The 13,360-nt window shown below is 40.1% G+C and overlaps 4 protein-coding genes and 1 non-coding gene across 6 annotated transcripts; 1 reads left to right on the top strand and 4 right to left on the bottom strand.

Annotated features, from left to right (window-relative positions):
• Positions 1-77: 77 nt before the first annotated feature.
• Positions 78-3,484, bottom strand: LOC124208140 (protein IWS1 homolog). The gene is made up of 11 exons (XM_046605863.1): positions 3,359-3,484; positions 2,978-3,144; positions 2,659-2,913; positions 2,445-2,576; positions 2,031-2,382; positions 1,815-1,959; positions 1,536-1,748; positions 1,309-1,471; positions 593-710; positions 418-529; positions 78-343 (listed from the first exon to the last, which is right to left on the bottom strand). Exons 2-11 carry the CDS (start codon positions 3,132-3,134, stop codon positions 218-220), a joined length of 1,773 nt encoding a protein of 590 aa, XP_046461819.1. The 5' UTR covers positions 3,135-3,144; positions 3,359-3,484; the 3' UTR covers positions 78-217.
• LOC124208339 lies at positions 816-982 on the bottom strand. The gene has a single exon (XR_006880426.1). It is a non-coding gene; the product is annotated as a U12 minor spliceosomal RNA (small nuclear RNA).
• A 28-nt stretch (positions 3,485-3,512) lies between the features above and the next one.
• LOC124208141 (transcription initiation factor TFIID subunit 9-like) lies at positions 3,513-4,552 on the top strand. The gene is made up of 3 exons (XM_046605864.1): positions 3,513-3,753; positions 3,820-3,956; positions 4,019-4,552. The coding sequence occupies exons 1-3, from the start codon at positions 3,642-3,644 to the stop codon at positions 4,454-4,456; spliced, it is 687 nt and encodes a 228-aa protein (XP_046461820.1). The 5' UTR covers positions 3,513-3,641; the 3' UTR covers positions 4,457-4,552.
• A 39-nt stretch (positions 4,553-4,591) lies between these two features.
• Positions 4,592-10,597, bottom strand: LOC124208138 (serine/arginine repetitive matrix protein 2-like). 2 transcript variants are annotated; one of them, XM_046605861.1, is made up of 18 exons: positions 10,419-10,597; positions 10,095-10,272; positions 9,908-10,032; positions 9,712-9,788; positions 9,519-9,644; positions 9,229-9,431; positions 9,015-9,164; positions 8,756-8,947; positions 7,972-8,094; positions 7,348-7,904; positions 7,095-7,278; positions 6,920-7,005; positions 6,769-6,862; positions 6,561-6,707; positions 6,124-6,497; positions 5,903-6,018; positions 5,454-5,841; positions 4,592-5,395 (listed from the first exon to the last, which is right to left on the bottom strand). In XM_046605861.1, the coding sequence occupies exons 2-18, from the start codon at positions 10,244-10,246 to the stop codon at positions 4,923-4,925; spliced, it is 3,567 nt and encodes a 1,188-aa protein (XP_046461817.1). In that variant the 5' UTR covers positions 10,247-10,272; positions 10,419-10,597; the 3' UTR covers positions 4,592-4,922. The 2 variants fall into 2 exon arrangements, with proteins under 2 accessions (XP_046461817.1, XP_046461818.1); XM_046605862.1 differs by having other exon boundaries at positions 6,133-6,497.
• A 467-nt stretch (positions 10,598-11,064) lies between these two features.
• LOC124208136 (protoporphyrinogen oxidase-like) lies at positions 11,065-13,307 on the bottom strand. Its single transcript, XM_046605858.1, has 4 exons — positions 13,110-13,307; positions 11,987-12,784; positions 11,465-11,921; positions 11,065-11,399 (listed from the first exon to the last, which is right to left on the bottom strand). Exons 2-4 carry the CDS (start codon positions 12,780-12,782, stop codon positions 11,222-11,224), a joined length of 1,431 nt encoding a protein of 476 aa, XP_046461814.1. The 5' UTR covers positions 12,783-12,784; positions 13,110-13,307; the 3' UTR covers positions 11,065-11,221.
• Between the last annotated feature and the right edge of the window lie 53 nt (positions 13,308-13,360).

The following is a 13,360-nucleotide window of genomic DNA, read 5'->3' as shown; positions in this document are numbered from 1 at the left end:
AGGAAACTCGCGTGGTTTGGGCGGCCAACCATGGGCAAACTGTGGCTAATTCAAAATGAGTTGAAATAAAATAAAAATGAAAATAATTAAATTTTTATTTGACCGATTGTATTCTTACAGATACTAAAAACAAGTCATACAACCACACTTTTCGTCAAAATGAGGCGCAACGCTTTTGAATTTATCAGTTTCTTGATTTATCAGTTCATATGGATCCTTACAAGTTCATCTTACGGCCTTCGATGCTGAGCGTGCTACTGTTGGGGCCTTTACTCTTTCCTCCTTTCATTCGGCTATAGTCTTGAATTCGTTTCTCCATCTTTGACAGAGTTTTCTTCGACGTCTATAACAGTTGTAGAACATAACATAATTTAATTCAAATGTGAAATACAAGAGAATTATCTGATTTGTTCTTACTCTTGACATATCAACTTCTGAAGTCCACTTCGGACGATTGACGTAATCTTTAGTGGATGGTTGTGGCACACGGGCTCGTGGCACCCAGTTCGGGTCTCCAGGGCGCACGGATCTGATGTGAGAAGGTTATACATAAACAACTTACAAACAATGTAGAAATCACAAATTGGATTACGTTTCTTCTTCTTGCATGGCTTTGGAAATATCCTTAGAAGCTGCAGTTTCATTAATCTGTTGCCGAACTTTAGGGAGTTGTTCAAGATCTCGTTGTTCCCGCTCCTCTCGACTCAAAGCTATGTAATAAAATGATATCATTGTTATCACCATAATGTAGTAGTTTCAGATTTGAAATAACTATTTTTGCATCACAAAATTTAATTAGATTATTCATGGCAGTTGAGGCAAATCGTAAGCACCCAAGTATTGAGCACTCGCAAAGTAGGCGAGCACTCACCCAGGGACGACTTATACCTCACCAAAAATTAGCACCGTATGCACGTGGCTTACGTATGTAGCCAAGCGTTACCAAGGCTTATTATTTTCCTTACTCATTAGTTTAAGGCACAAGTTAATGCAATTTTTCTCCCTGACCTTATACCTTTGCCTTTAGACAAGTACGATGGTAAAGTGTTAAGTCGTATTTTCTCCAAGTTAAAAGGAAATCAAAAGAGAGGCAGACCAAATTTATACTAATAAATACCTTATCATAACCTCAACAGAGTTCATTTTAAGCAACCGTAAAAATGTTTGTGGTTTGCAAGTGAAAATTGGAATTAACCATTTTGTATGCACTTGTTGTTCAATATTTGCAGTACCCCAAGGGATTTGATACCCCCTCCCCCCCCAAGAAAAGTCGTATTGCTGCCAACTATATATTAAATTTCGAAATACCTTTAAAATCAGTCGTTAAGTTGAAAATTGGTCTAGCCCATTCACTGATGAGTCTTCCAGCTTTATCCTTATTCTCCTTGGTTTCCTTGGGGTGCTTACAAAGGTACATCACTGCTTTACCAATTCCAGACTGTTTTAGCGTCCCTTGATCCAGCGGTGGAAACTAGTTTGAAAATACGTAATTTAATTTAGGGTCTGGAACAGAAAGGAAAATAAAGGACATTTACTTCTTGAAGCATAGCGAGAATTTGCTCGCGAATTCTCAGAGCCGGAAGGCTGCGATCCGGCATTGGAGCAAGCCAATCTGTAAGAACGCTAAGTATGTTGTGTTCAATGAAAGCCATCTGTAGATCATGCTTCCGTAGCTGTGCAATAACTGTCGGAAGAAGAGAAATTTTCTTGGTTGCTGGTTTTCGATTTTTGTTGAACTCACGATCCTCCTTTACACAGCAACATTAAAAAAACGCATTAATATTATTGATGACTGATTCGAAGACCATTTTTACTTCAGAAGCAGCTTTCATTTGTTGAATCATATGAGCAATCAAGTCATCGTTATCGTTAATGATGTCGACGTCTTTGCGCTTGCGCTTCCGTTTTTCATCCTTTTTGCGGGCCATCATCAGGTCAAAATCAGAAACAAATTCTGACCTGTTAATACAAACATCAATAATGAATTTAAAAAATGACAACGAAAATTTCACATGATTTTTTTTTTTTACCTTTGATCATCATCTGGATTATCTGATTCAGAATCTTGTCCCTTATCTGAATCATCCTGTTTTGGTTGTTTAGTTTCGTCTTTTTTTGGTGCTTCGTCACCAGATTCCCCAAAAACATCGTCCAAAACTTTTTTGTCTTTTTCGTTTCGACTACCCCCTTCTTCATCACTTGAATCTCCAGCTGGACGAGCAATACGTGATTTCGTCTTTTCTTTTTTCTTCGAGCTTCCAGGTCCGTCGGAGTCACTGCCACTTCGACTGTGTTTACGTTTACGAGTACCACCTCCCCTGCTTTTCACGCTGGACGCCGACGAAGATCTTGATCTAGATCTTGAGCCTTTAGACCTGGATCCTTTTTGGAAAACATTTGTACATTAACAAAACACGAATCGGATTACCCAAAACTACTATTACGTGATCGTGATTTTGAACGGCTTCGGGATCTCGAGCGAGAACCAGACCTTGAACGTGATTTAGAAGATCTGCGTGACGAACGCGATCTCGAACGAGACGAACGAGAACCAGATCTAGAACGTGACCTGGAGCCTATTTATTTTAACACCAGTTATTATTTGGAATATTATAATTGTTTTAATCTCATCAAAATTTTTAGCAACTAATACAGTACCTTTTCGAGAAACTGATTTAGAGTGACTTCTAGATCTTGAGCCTGAACGTGATTTAGAGCGAGACCGTGATTTTGACGAACGGCGTGACGAACGGCGTGACGAACGTGACCCTGATCGAGAACGAGACCCAGATTTTGATCTAGATGAAGAACGAGATCTTGATCTTGAATGTGATTTGGAAGCAGATGGTGATCGACTTCTAGAGCCTTTCTTCAAATGGGGAGACTGAGAGCCATCATCATCTTTTGCTTTGTCTGTGATTTTAATAGTAGATTGACATCGTATTATAAGAAATAAACATAACTTCACTCAACTTACCATAATCATTAGAAACATTGGAATTGTTGGCTTTATCTTCTATTTCTTTCTGTTCACTTGACACTGAATCATTTCCATCCTTCCCCAGACTTCCTTCCTTGGAATCTTCTGCATCGTCTTTGATGTTTGGCTCAGACATGTGCAAAGAGTCATCCATCCTCTAAAGGCTGTTTAGAATAGAAAAAGTACCATTGTTTCAACTTTATTCACAAATGTTGTGAATCTATATTGCTTAAATTATGATGAGATTAATAGAACATATCGTTTTAATTAGGAAATGTTGTGATGCCGGTAAAAAAGATGTTTGAACGTAATAAATAAATTCAATTTCTTTAACCAGAACACAGAATCATAATCTTCATTGGAATGTGCATGTCTTACCTAGTGTTGACTGATCGACGGTTAGGGATTAATTAAAATCTTAAAAAAAAGAGAAAGATTAAAACTTTTGGTTTTATTGTGTGCTCGTCTTCCAGCACACAAACAAATGAATAAAAATGCTCAAAGCTAACGCTAGATGGCTGAAGGATAAGTTGACAGCCCAACTTATTCTGTTAACAAAAGTGAAATGAGACAGCCTCGAAGGAATCTTTTGAATTCAAGTCAATAATAGTTGGTTTATTTGGTTTATTGGTATCTCAGTTTGATTTCAAATCTAACGACCATGTCTACAAAAATTCCCCGTGATGCTCTAGTAATTCAAGCTATCCTAAAAGATATGGGCATTACTGAATACGAGCCTAGGGTTATCAATCAACTGTTGGAATTCATATACCGTAAGCCTAGGAATAGTCAAATAGAACGATTATGAACGACTTTTCATTAACTGTTTTTAATCTTAGGATATGTGACTACTGTCCTAGATGACGCTAAGGCATATGCAAATCATGCTAAGAAAAAAGGGATTGATTTGGACGATGTCAAACTTGCTGTTTCAATGCAAATGGAACAATCTTTCACTTCTCCCCCACCACGTGAAGTATACAGAATTTACAATAGAAATAAGTTATTTGGCCATATTCTCATCTATTTCACATTTAGATTCTCATGGAAGTTGCAAGATCAAAAAATAGCACACCTCTACCTTCAGTGAAACCACACTGTGGCATTCGCCTGCCACCTGACTGTCATTGCCTTGCTGCTTGCAATTACAAGTTGAAAACTATCAAAAAGACATTACCAAAGGCTCTTGGTGGTGGATCGACTACTGGATCTAGAATTGGTATGCTGGGGGCGGCAAGAGCTGTGCACCGACCGAGTTCACCTGCAGTTCGGGTCACTACGATTAATGCGGGAACTCCCACAACTCCTCGACCTGTTGTGAAGATCAACACTGGTTCTGCAATTAATACTCCCGCCAATGTTCCAAAGATTCAGATCAATATTCCGGCTCAGCCCAATCAGCCAGCAGAGAAAATGGAAATTGATGTTCGAGGAGTGAAGCGTGAAAGAGAGGACGATGATTATGATGCTGCGTGAATTATTGGAATGGTTTCTTATTTCATTAAATTTCTTACAAGCTCGCGTTACGTTGCCTGAGTAATGATAAATTCTTGAATAAATCAATCGACTTAAGATTTTTTCTTCATGCTATCCAAGTATTTAAAAAATGAATTAACGTTGCTCGTGTAATATGGCTTCCAGATGTACATAGGAAAGATGTTCAACTCAATGTTTTATCACCTTAGCACACATGTTTGACACGAGAAAAGGAATCTTAAAGGGGGACAACGAGTGCTGAGGAACACAATGGAACGGCTGACGAGACAAAATCAGCTTGGTTTCTGAAAGTAAAATCATAGGGTTGAAAACTGCTATGCAGACTTGATCGTGTTGAACTTTGCAAATGGGGGGGGGGCGAATAGTTAAAATGTATGAGAAAAAAAAATGAAGGAATTCCATGTGCTCATCAAATGTTGCAGTATTAACTGCACGTGTAGAAAAACTATTCGCAGCCCGGTGGGACCAAGTCTTCATCGTCGTCACCACCTCCATCGTCCCATTTACTTCCAACTTTACGACGATCAGACTGGGACGACGATGCTGTCACAGCGGCAACTGGAGCGGGTACAGGACCAGGTTTCTCTTCACGTGCTGGACTACGTTGCTGTACATCTCTTTCTCCACTTTCTCGTTCGTTACGATGCTGATCCTGATCATTACGACCTTGAGGACTTGTATCTCTGGCATCCCGGTTATCTCTTGCATCTCGGTCACGACCGCGATAGTTGTCCTGGCGGCTACGGGAGCGGCTGCGAGATGGACTGCGGCTTACACTGCGACTGTAGCTGCGTGAGCGGCTGCGAGAACGGGATCGAGTGCGGCTACGGCTTCGACTACGCGAATACGATCGTTGCATTTGCTGTTGCCAATAGCCGCCTCTGTTGCGACCACGGTGGCGGCGATTATCATATCCTCCTAAATCAAATATTCAAGTAAATACAAAGCTCTAAATTTTAATAACCTTACTGAATACCTTGATTGTTGTTGTTGTTATTATGATAAGGTCGATTGTTGTACGGGCGGTTGTTATATCCTCCACGATTGTTATTGTAGTTGTTATTCCAACCACGACCACGGTTCTGAAAGCCACCACGTTGGGGATAGCGTCCGCCACGATGATGATAGTTTTGATTCGGATGGCGGTTTCCTCCGCGATAACGTTGATTTTGGTGGCGTCTATCGCCGGAATGGGATCGTGATCGTCTACGGCGGTCGCGAGACCCAGACCGAGACCGAGATCTAGAACCAGATCGTGAATATGACCTCCCACGACTTCGGCTTCGAGATTGGCTACGCGAACGTGAGCGGCGGCGTTGAGACCGCGAACGGGATCTGCTTCCACGCTCTTTCTCTTGATTGGCCTATAACATTTAATCGCGATTTAACTTTATTCTTATTTTGAAATTTCTTTGATCAACTAACCTCCGACTGAGCTTGCTCATTGGTTTTTGGCGGACTGACTGGTTTGGGCGGTGCCTGACGAGGACCCGGGCCAAACAATCCAAATGACTGTATCTTAAAAGAGACTTTGTCTTCCCCTATTTAAACAATAAAACGTTATTTTTAAACAAAAATTCAAAAAATAAAAGATACAAAATAAAAATGGAATCAAGGCAAACGTAAAAAATAAAAATATTAATTACTGAAGTCACCTGGCGGCATCTCCTCTTCTTGTTCAACAGGTGCTTGTTGAGCTGGCGGAGCTCTTTTCTCTTCTTTCATGTATACCATACGACTTTCTTCAACTTCGGGCTCGTCAGACCCACGACCCAACTTCACCTTCAACGCCATGGGTCGCCATTTTCCTGGATAATCATCGTCATCACCAGATGCACCTCCAGCTGAAGCCGACATTCCTGCGGCTCCGGGTGTTGGTACATAAGACGGTGGCGGAACGGGCTCGGGTTTCACATTCAATTTGGATTCGCCACCACGTAATAAACCAGCGGCAGCAGCAAGATCTTCTAATGCTTTTTTCGCTTTGCGCTTTTTCCTTTCCAGTTCAGAATCAGAAGAACTAAACAGATCAAAAATGAGAAAACGAACACAAGACCTAAAAATTCGATGGATTTCTTTTTACCTGCCCGATGACGAAGACGAATCGCTTGAATTTGAAGAGTGCCTCTTGCGCTTCTTCTTCTTCTTTGACGACTCCTTAGCCGTTAGCTTATTGTAAACAGCACTAAGCTTGGCTTCGAGTTCCCCAAGTTCATCCAATCCAGACAGACTAAATGGAAATGAATGAAATCAAGCATTCTGTTATAAACTAATCAAGATTGTTCACTTACTTGGGTGATATCTGTTTATCAGAATCTTCATCGTCCGAACCCTTCTTTTTTTTCTTGTGCTTCTTCTCCTTATTTTTATCACGCTTGCCGTCTTCTATAACACACTTAAAATTTAGTTTCTTTCCTCATGTAATGTAGTAAATTATCTTACTTTTCTTCTTATCTTTGCTGCGATCTTTCTTCTTCTTCTTCTTTTTGTCCTTCTCTTTCTCCTCCTTCTTCTCTCCGTCCTTGCCTCTAAACAACCCAGAGAATTTAAAATTAGTTACTCTACTGTGATTAGAGAACTATCCGAAAAAAAAAAAATATTTGCTATGCACACTTACCCTTTACCAACGCGTTGCAAAAACAGTTCAACCTTTTTCTCGTATTCTTCATTGAGTGCTGTACGCTGGATAAAGTTCTGGACTTCTTTCTCGTAGCCAACAGTCTGACCTTGAGCACCAGAAGCGCCACTCGAAGAGGCATAACCAGCAAATACCGGTGGTGGAGGATTTCCCCCAAGAGCACCTAAGAACGACAAGAGAACATTATACAACACAAACTTTGCAGTAAATTAAAACATTGGCGGCAGCCTACCAAAAGCAGGTGGTGGGACAGGATGAGGTTGAGTCGAAATAGATGGGTACTCAGTTGATGGATAAAACGTCGCTTGATTAGGGGGTACAACTTGGCCGACATCACCAGCTACTGTCGCGGCGTTAGAAGGATTTAACTGAGCCATCTTTTTACTGAACGGTGAAAGCGAAGGCTCATGCTTCGCAGCCTTTTTAGAACGCCGTGACTTCTTAGATCGTGAACGGCCACGTGATGAATCAGAGCCAGTCGAAGAGAAACGGCTTGACGATGAGCTTCCACTCTTAGAGCTACTACTACTACTTCCACGCTTTCCTCGTTTACGATGACGACGAGATTTACGCCCTTCATCTTTTTGCTCTGTTTCTTCTGTTCCCTTACCAGTTGCTTTAGCAGAAGAACCGTTTTCCATATCCATAAAATCAATGTTGAAGTTTGGACGCTGACGGCTTTTAGACAAGCGTTGAAGAGAAGCGCGAGCTTCCGGGTGACTGGGATTGACACCTAAACACTTTTGATATAGCTGAATAGCCGTGTCAACATTTTTTTCATCCTCGTATCTTAAATGAAAAATAAAGTAACTTTGTTACATTCGACTCTGAAGAATTGAGGAAAATTAAACCTTACTGTTTTGCATAGGCAACAAGCGTCTCTGACAAGTAGTTGGTTGCATTCGCATGATTGGGGCGTTCCTTCAGCGCGGCTTCGAAATCAGTGATAGCCTTGTCATAACTGCCTCTGTTAGCATACCTGAAAACATTGAAATAATCAAAGGGGGAAAGGTGAAAATTTGATACTCGCCAGAAATCCACCACCGGATTTCATAGTAATTAAATTATTGAAATTTAAGTCATCAATCGAAACAAAGGAGGGACACGTAGTGGTGCTGCAGTTGATGACCACAAGTTCACAGACAATCACAAAACTCCTTCATCAATCTTGAAAATAAGGCAACAACCATCAAGACTGCCTTGTCATGGGTTGGAACAAAAGCCCGAAGTTTGCTTTAACCATGTTGATCATGATTCACTTTTGTCTTTTAATCACCTGATAATCTTTGCTAGGCGAGGAATAGAATTTTTGTTAAGATTTAAATCATGAATTACGACGGATACTGACACACGCTTCGGTCAATTTCAGGTAGTTCCAGTCTCAATTAACGCTGAACCTGATTTGTTCTCTTTATCTCTCCCTCTCGATTTATACAAAGGAACATAACATCCATTTTTGATTTTTGGGCAAAATATCTTAAAACGGTCGCAGCTTGGATTTTAAATATGGTAGAAACAAAGATTTACCCTGTGCATTATAATGATAACGTAGATTAATTGTCATTCCCAATGAAACTGAATATTTATGTATAAATAAATCATGACCATATTGCAAACCCTAGATAGAAAGTAGGACTTACAGAGCTCCTCGTGCCACGAGTCCCTCGATGTTTACTGGATCAATGTGCAGGGCTTTGTTCAGACACTGGAACGCCTCAGTTTCCAGTCCGGCCTTGAAGTATTTGATGCCCTCGGCCACGCTTTTAGTAGCCCACTTGCTATTCTGACTCTTACGGAGTTCATCTGCGTAATCACTAGCCTCGATTGGAGCACTACAATGACAAGTAAACAAGTTAATTTCCTGTAAAAAATATTAATGTGAGAATGAGAAAAACTTACTTTAATCCTTTCAAGAAGGAATCTGGTACATCGCTAGCAAGATTTAATCCCAGCGATTTGGACAAGTGCTCGATTGCGCTAGGGTTACGGAACGTGCGGTTGCTCTGCAGGCATTCTTCGTATGATTTTCCAGTGAGATCAACCATAGCTCTACATATTTGATAGCGTTTAATGTGTTGCCCGACTAAAACTATTATCTAATTATTCAACTTACTTATAAGACTTTGGCAACTGTTCCTTCGTGACAATGCCGAACTGCAAATCAGCCCTTTCAGCGGGTTGGTGCAAACCTTTCATTCCACATACAAGCTTTTCGTTATCGGCGTTAAAGTCGATCACTTCGCAGCGAATCAGGTCCCCAGTGTTAAAAGCGCCCTCTTTACGATCAGACACATATTGATCCGGTTGGATACTTCCCTAAAAACGTTCAAAGTTTGAATATATCCATCGAACCATTGCATTGGTTAAGGTACTGCTTGTGGAACATGACAAAAAAAGAAATACTTTTATGGCTAGCTCCCGGACATCACGTAAGATCGTCGAATCCTCGGTTGCAACTACACGAAATACGAGACCATGAAAGTTCTTTTGTTGAACTTGGCCAATTAGAACATCTCCAATTTTGATGGACTGAAAACAGATACAAATAAAATTAGGATAAAATCACATGGAAATAGACCAAACTATAAAAACTCACTTCAAAGAAGTTTGTCCGCGATTCAGACTTGTCAAAATGGCAGAATGACTCGAGAGGAGGCATCAGTGGGAAGAAATCTATAAAGATTAGATTCTTATTAAATTGTTACTTAACCATTCCTTGACCTTTGTCCTGAACATCAGGTAACTGAATTCACAACTAGAAAGTTAATAAAATAAAAATGTAAAACAATTGCCTTCATCTTGAGCTTGTAATGCTGAATTGACAGACTCTTTAGGCTTCTTTTCAGCCTTGAACAGCTGGGGAGCCTTGTCTACAATAAACTGGTGCATCCTAATCCTTTTCCCACGCTCTTGGAATCTGCAAAACAATATTGACTGTCAAATGACCTCTTTAGAGTTTGAAATAGGAATTAAGCATACCCTAGATCTTTGGAACGTTTTTGATAAACTTGATAATCAAGATCCCTCAGCGAGGCAACTTGTAGAGAAGCAGCTCCACGTTCATTTTCCCAAAGCTTTGTCAGTTGTTGACCATGGAAGTTTAGAGTTTGCACTACCAATTCAGGATCCATGATGCCTGAATATGGTTGGAATGAAGCTAAATAGAAAAGAAGGCGTCAATACTTTGAACGTGTTTTCGTGTCGCAATCCAAGCTTCAAAGTTACACACCAAACTACAAACAGTGTATGGGTGATCTAAACAACTGAGAAATGTAAGATAATAGACTTAAACGAACGACTTACAATTCCAACTATCGATGGTCGGCTAAAATATGAAAAATAACTTGAAAACGTTAGCGTCGCGAACACACAAGTTGATATAAGGACGCAAGCAGAGAACCGCAATCCCTTGTCGGAAAAAATTCCCTATTTTATTGAACGGATGATGCCACGTTGCCGGTTTGTGCCGTCCTTGAAATTTGAAAGTGCAAGCTGGTGCAAGTGGTTCAGATTTCAGATTCTAATAAATTATATTACTTTGCTTTATAGATTAGAGCACAGACTACTGTGATTAGAGTGAGAAGCTATATAACTATTAGATAAAAGATGTACCTTTGGATAAAAAATTTCTTAAAATGTAACAACAAAATTTCGTGCATATCTGCATAACCGTAGCTCCTCGCCTCGGAATTTCTTTTACAACTTGTTAATTGTTATAATTGTGGTCTTCGTCTTTTACTCGTTTATCTAAATAATGGAATGCTGCAGTACAGTGCACCAGTGCGCACATAACAAATATCGAAATTTAAAACAAAAGTTTGGTTGGATGAAATAATGGAGGAATAACGCATAAAACACTGCTTAGTGCTTACTAGGGAATTGAATTGTAGGGAAAATTTAACATGTTGGGTGACCATTTATAACTTATAAGGTGACTAAAACACATCAATTTACAAATACATTGTTGTATTTTAATGTCCCCAATAACAAAGCATTCGCTAAACTTTATGAGCGTTGAATATTGAGATAATCAATAACCTTTTTCTGATAAGACAAGCCCCAACTTCTACTTCGAGCCATGCAGGGTTCATTGCACTAACATATTTTCAAACAGAAACCTTTGCAGTCGATTTTTCGACCACTTTAAACGCATTGTGAACACAGTCATTAACTGAGACACCATCGAAAGATGCGCCCGTCAAATCAAGGCCCAGTCTGTTGTCGTCAACATATCGCCGAATTTCCTTCACTCGATCATAATGGCCAACAACGTATTGAGGAATGCTAAAATAAAAAGTCATTAAAAGATTTAATATCAAATCAAAAGCCAACTTTATCACTCGAATTACCATTGCCGTAGAATATGAACTTGTGAACGGACAGGTGGATCGCTGATGCCCAGCACTGATTCCATTTGTCCAAGGGCAACCTTCAGCAATGTCTCTTCGGTAACATCGCCAAATAAGCTTTTAAACCATTTCCCGCCCATCATCGCAGTCACGATAGTTCGATCGCCTTGAGGGAAACTGCACGAATCGAAGACGACACCTAGTAGCGGTGAATTTTGAGTCGATGGCACGAGAAAACCGAAAGCATCTTTGTTTAACTTTCGACCGGTCCATTCTAAATTGACTAGTCCCACTGTTACATAATTGATAGATTTCAGCATCTGGGCTAAGTTGGGATGAGCCTTTTCTACCAATCCGGCAAGTTTGAATGCCGGCAATGCACTTATCACCCTGGAAGAATGCAGTTCTTCCTCACCGCATCTCACCACAAAGCTTCCATCTTTTCGGAATTCTAGATCTGTTAAAAGTTTAAGATTATTTTTCAAGATGACACAAAATTGAATCTATTTTGACTTTATATACCTGTACAAGGAGCTTCGACGAATAACTCTACTCCAGCCATTGCGGCTTTCTCTGCTAGAGTTTCCGGGAGTGATTGCAGTCCACCTTGCAAACTCCATACCGGCCATCGTTCTGACTTGGCTCTCTTTGCTAAATCCGAAATGGGAAGAGTTGAAGGTGGAGTTTTGCGCAATGCATTTGCTATCATCCCAACCACTATACGGCCGTGTTTTTGTTCAGCATCTTTAAGTGATTTCAGCAAGAAATTTACGCTAATCTCTTTGGAGTCTCCAGCGCAAACCCCACGCACCAGAGGATCAATAGCGAATTCAGCTATATCAGGACCCAAACGACGAGAAACGAAGTCAAACATGGATTCGTCTTTTTGGGAACTTTTTCTAGTAAACAAGTCACGAAGGCCTGCTGCGAGCAGAGGTTTGCGAAAGGGAGGGGCGGTCTTGAATAAAGAAGATAACTCGGTAGGCAATCGGACTAATTTCGAATCAACGTAAACGTAACGATTAAGAGAGGATGGATGGCCATATTGAACATTCATGACTTGTTCTTGAAGCCCAAGTTCCTGAACAAGGTTTAAAACTGTCATTCCTGACTCTCCAACAGGCCTCACGGTTCGTGGACCATGTTCATACACTACACCATCTTCATTCCTGCTGCTGTGTACCCACCCTCCCAAACGACTTGCTGCTTCAAAGAGAACAATACGCTTGGGAGCAGGATGAATTTGTGTCAATTTATATGCTGCTGCTAAACCACTGATGCCACCGCCTAGGACAGCTACAGTTCCTGAAGATGCCATTTCTGTAACAGATTTGGTGAAGAAATTGAGAAAAATTAGTCAGAATATCTCAATAAAATGGAAACAGTTTTACTGCTTCATAACACTACAGTAGTTTGACTGTAATACGTCAAATGAAATACCATAATAAAGGTTTCCCAACTATTATTACATTTTTAAGCAATCAAATCATGTGAGATTGTTCAAATATGCATTACATAACCGAAATTTGTGAAAGTCTTGTTCGATTTTGCAATTAATATTCAAAAAATTTGTCAAAAAGTCAAAAATCACAAAATCAACTCTCGTAATTCGCTTGTTCACGTAAGCAACGGATTATATACTTACTTTAAGTAAAGTAGTCTGGAAACAAAGAACGATTAGTCTTATTCCTCAACGTCTTTATAATAATCTAGAATAACCCAATAACCCTCCCCCACGTGAGTTCATAGCTCATCCAAAGAAGCGATAGCAAAGTTCCAGTTTGTTTATAAAAAGAAAAAAATGAATTAGATAAATAGATATGCCGGTTGCCGGAGGGAAACAAAATCGTCTGCTCGCGTCAAAGCGCGACATTTTTTAAACGCGATTTTTTTCTT

Source organism: Daphnia pulex, chromosome 11 (assembly GCF_021134715.1).
Source record: "Daphnia pulex isolate KAP4 chromosome 11, ASM2113471v1".
Lineage (NCBI taxonomy): Eukaryota > Metazoa > Arthropoda > Branchiopoda > Diplostraca > Daphniidae > Daphnia > Daphnia pulex.
This window is presented reverse-complemented; position numbering and strand designations above follow the sequence as displayed.

Excerpts from the sequence above, each read along its gene's own strand:
- LOC124208140 (XM_046605863.1), bottom strand. The coding sequence starts at position 3,134 with ATGGATGACTCTTTGCACATGTCTGAGCCAAACATCAAAGACGATGCA. Across the intron at positions 1,960-2,030 it reads AATCCAGATGATGATCAAAG|GTCAGAATTTGTTTCTGATT; the intron begins GTAAAAAAAAAA and ends TTGTATTAACAG. Across the intron at positions 711-1,308 it reads CTTAACGACTGATTTTAAAG|CTTTGAGTCGAGAGGAGCGG; the intron begins GTATTTCGAAAT and ends TTTATTACATAG.
- LOC124208141 (XM_046605864.1), top strand. The coding sequence starts at position 3,642 with ATGTCTACAAAAATTCCCCGTGATGCTCTAGTAATTCAAGCTATCCTA. Across the intron at positions 3,754-3,819 it reads ACTGTTGGAATTCATATACC|GATATGTGACTACTGTCCTA; the intron begins GTAAGCCTAGGA and ends TTTTAATCTTAG. Across the intron at positions 3,957-4,018 it reads CTTCTCCCCCACCACGTGAA|ATTCTCATGGAAGTTGCAAG; the intron begins GTATACAGAATT and ends TTTCACATTTAG.
- LOC124208138 (XM_046605861.1), bottom strand. The coding sequence starts at position 10,246 with ATGGATCCTGAATTGGTAGTGCAAACTCTAAACTTCCATGGTCAACAA. Across the intron at positions 10,033-10,094 it reads AAACGTTCCAAAGATCTAGG|ATTCCAAGAGCGTGGGAAAA; the intron begins GTATGCTTAATT and ends ATTGTTTTGCAG. Across the intron at positions 6,863-6,919 it reads CAGCAAAGATAAGAAGAAAA|AAGACGGCAAGCGTGATAAA; the intron begins GTAAGATAATTT and ends AGTGTGTTATAG.
- LOC124208136 (XM_046605858.1), bottom strand. The coding sequence starts at position 12,782 with ATGGCATCTTCAGGAACTGTAGCTGTCCTAGGCGGTGGCATCAGTGGT. Across the intron at positions 11,922-11,986 it reads CGTCGAAGCTCCTTGTACAG|ATCTAGAATTCCGAAAAGAT; the intron begins GTATATAAAGTC and ends AACTTTTAACAG. Across the intron at positions 11,400-11,464 it reads GTTCATATTCTACGGCAATG|CATTCCTCAATACGTTGTTG; the intron begins GTAATTCGAGTG and ends TTTTTATTTTAG.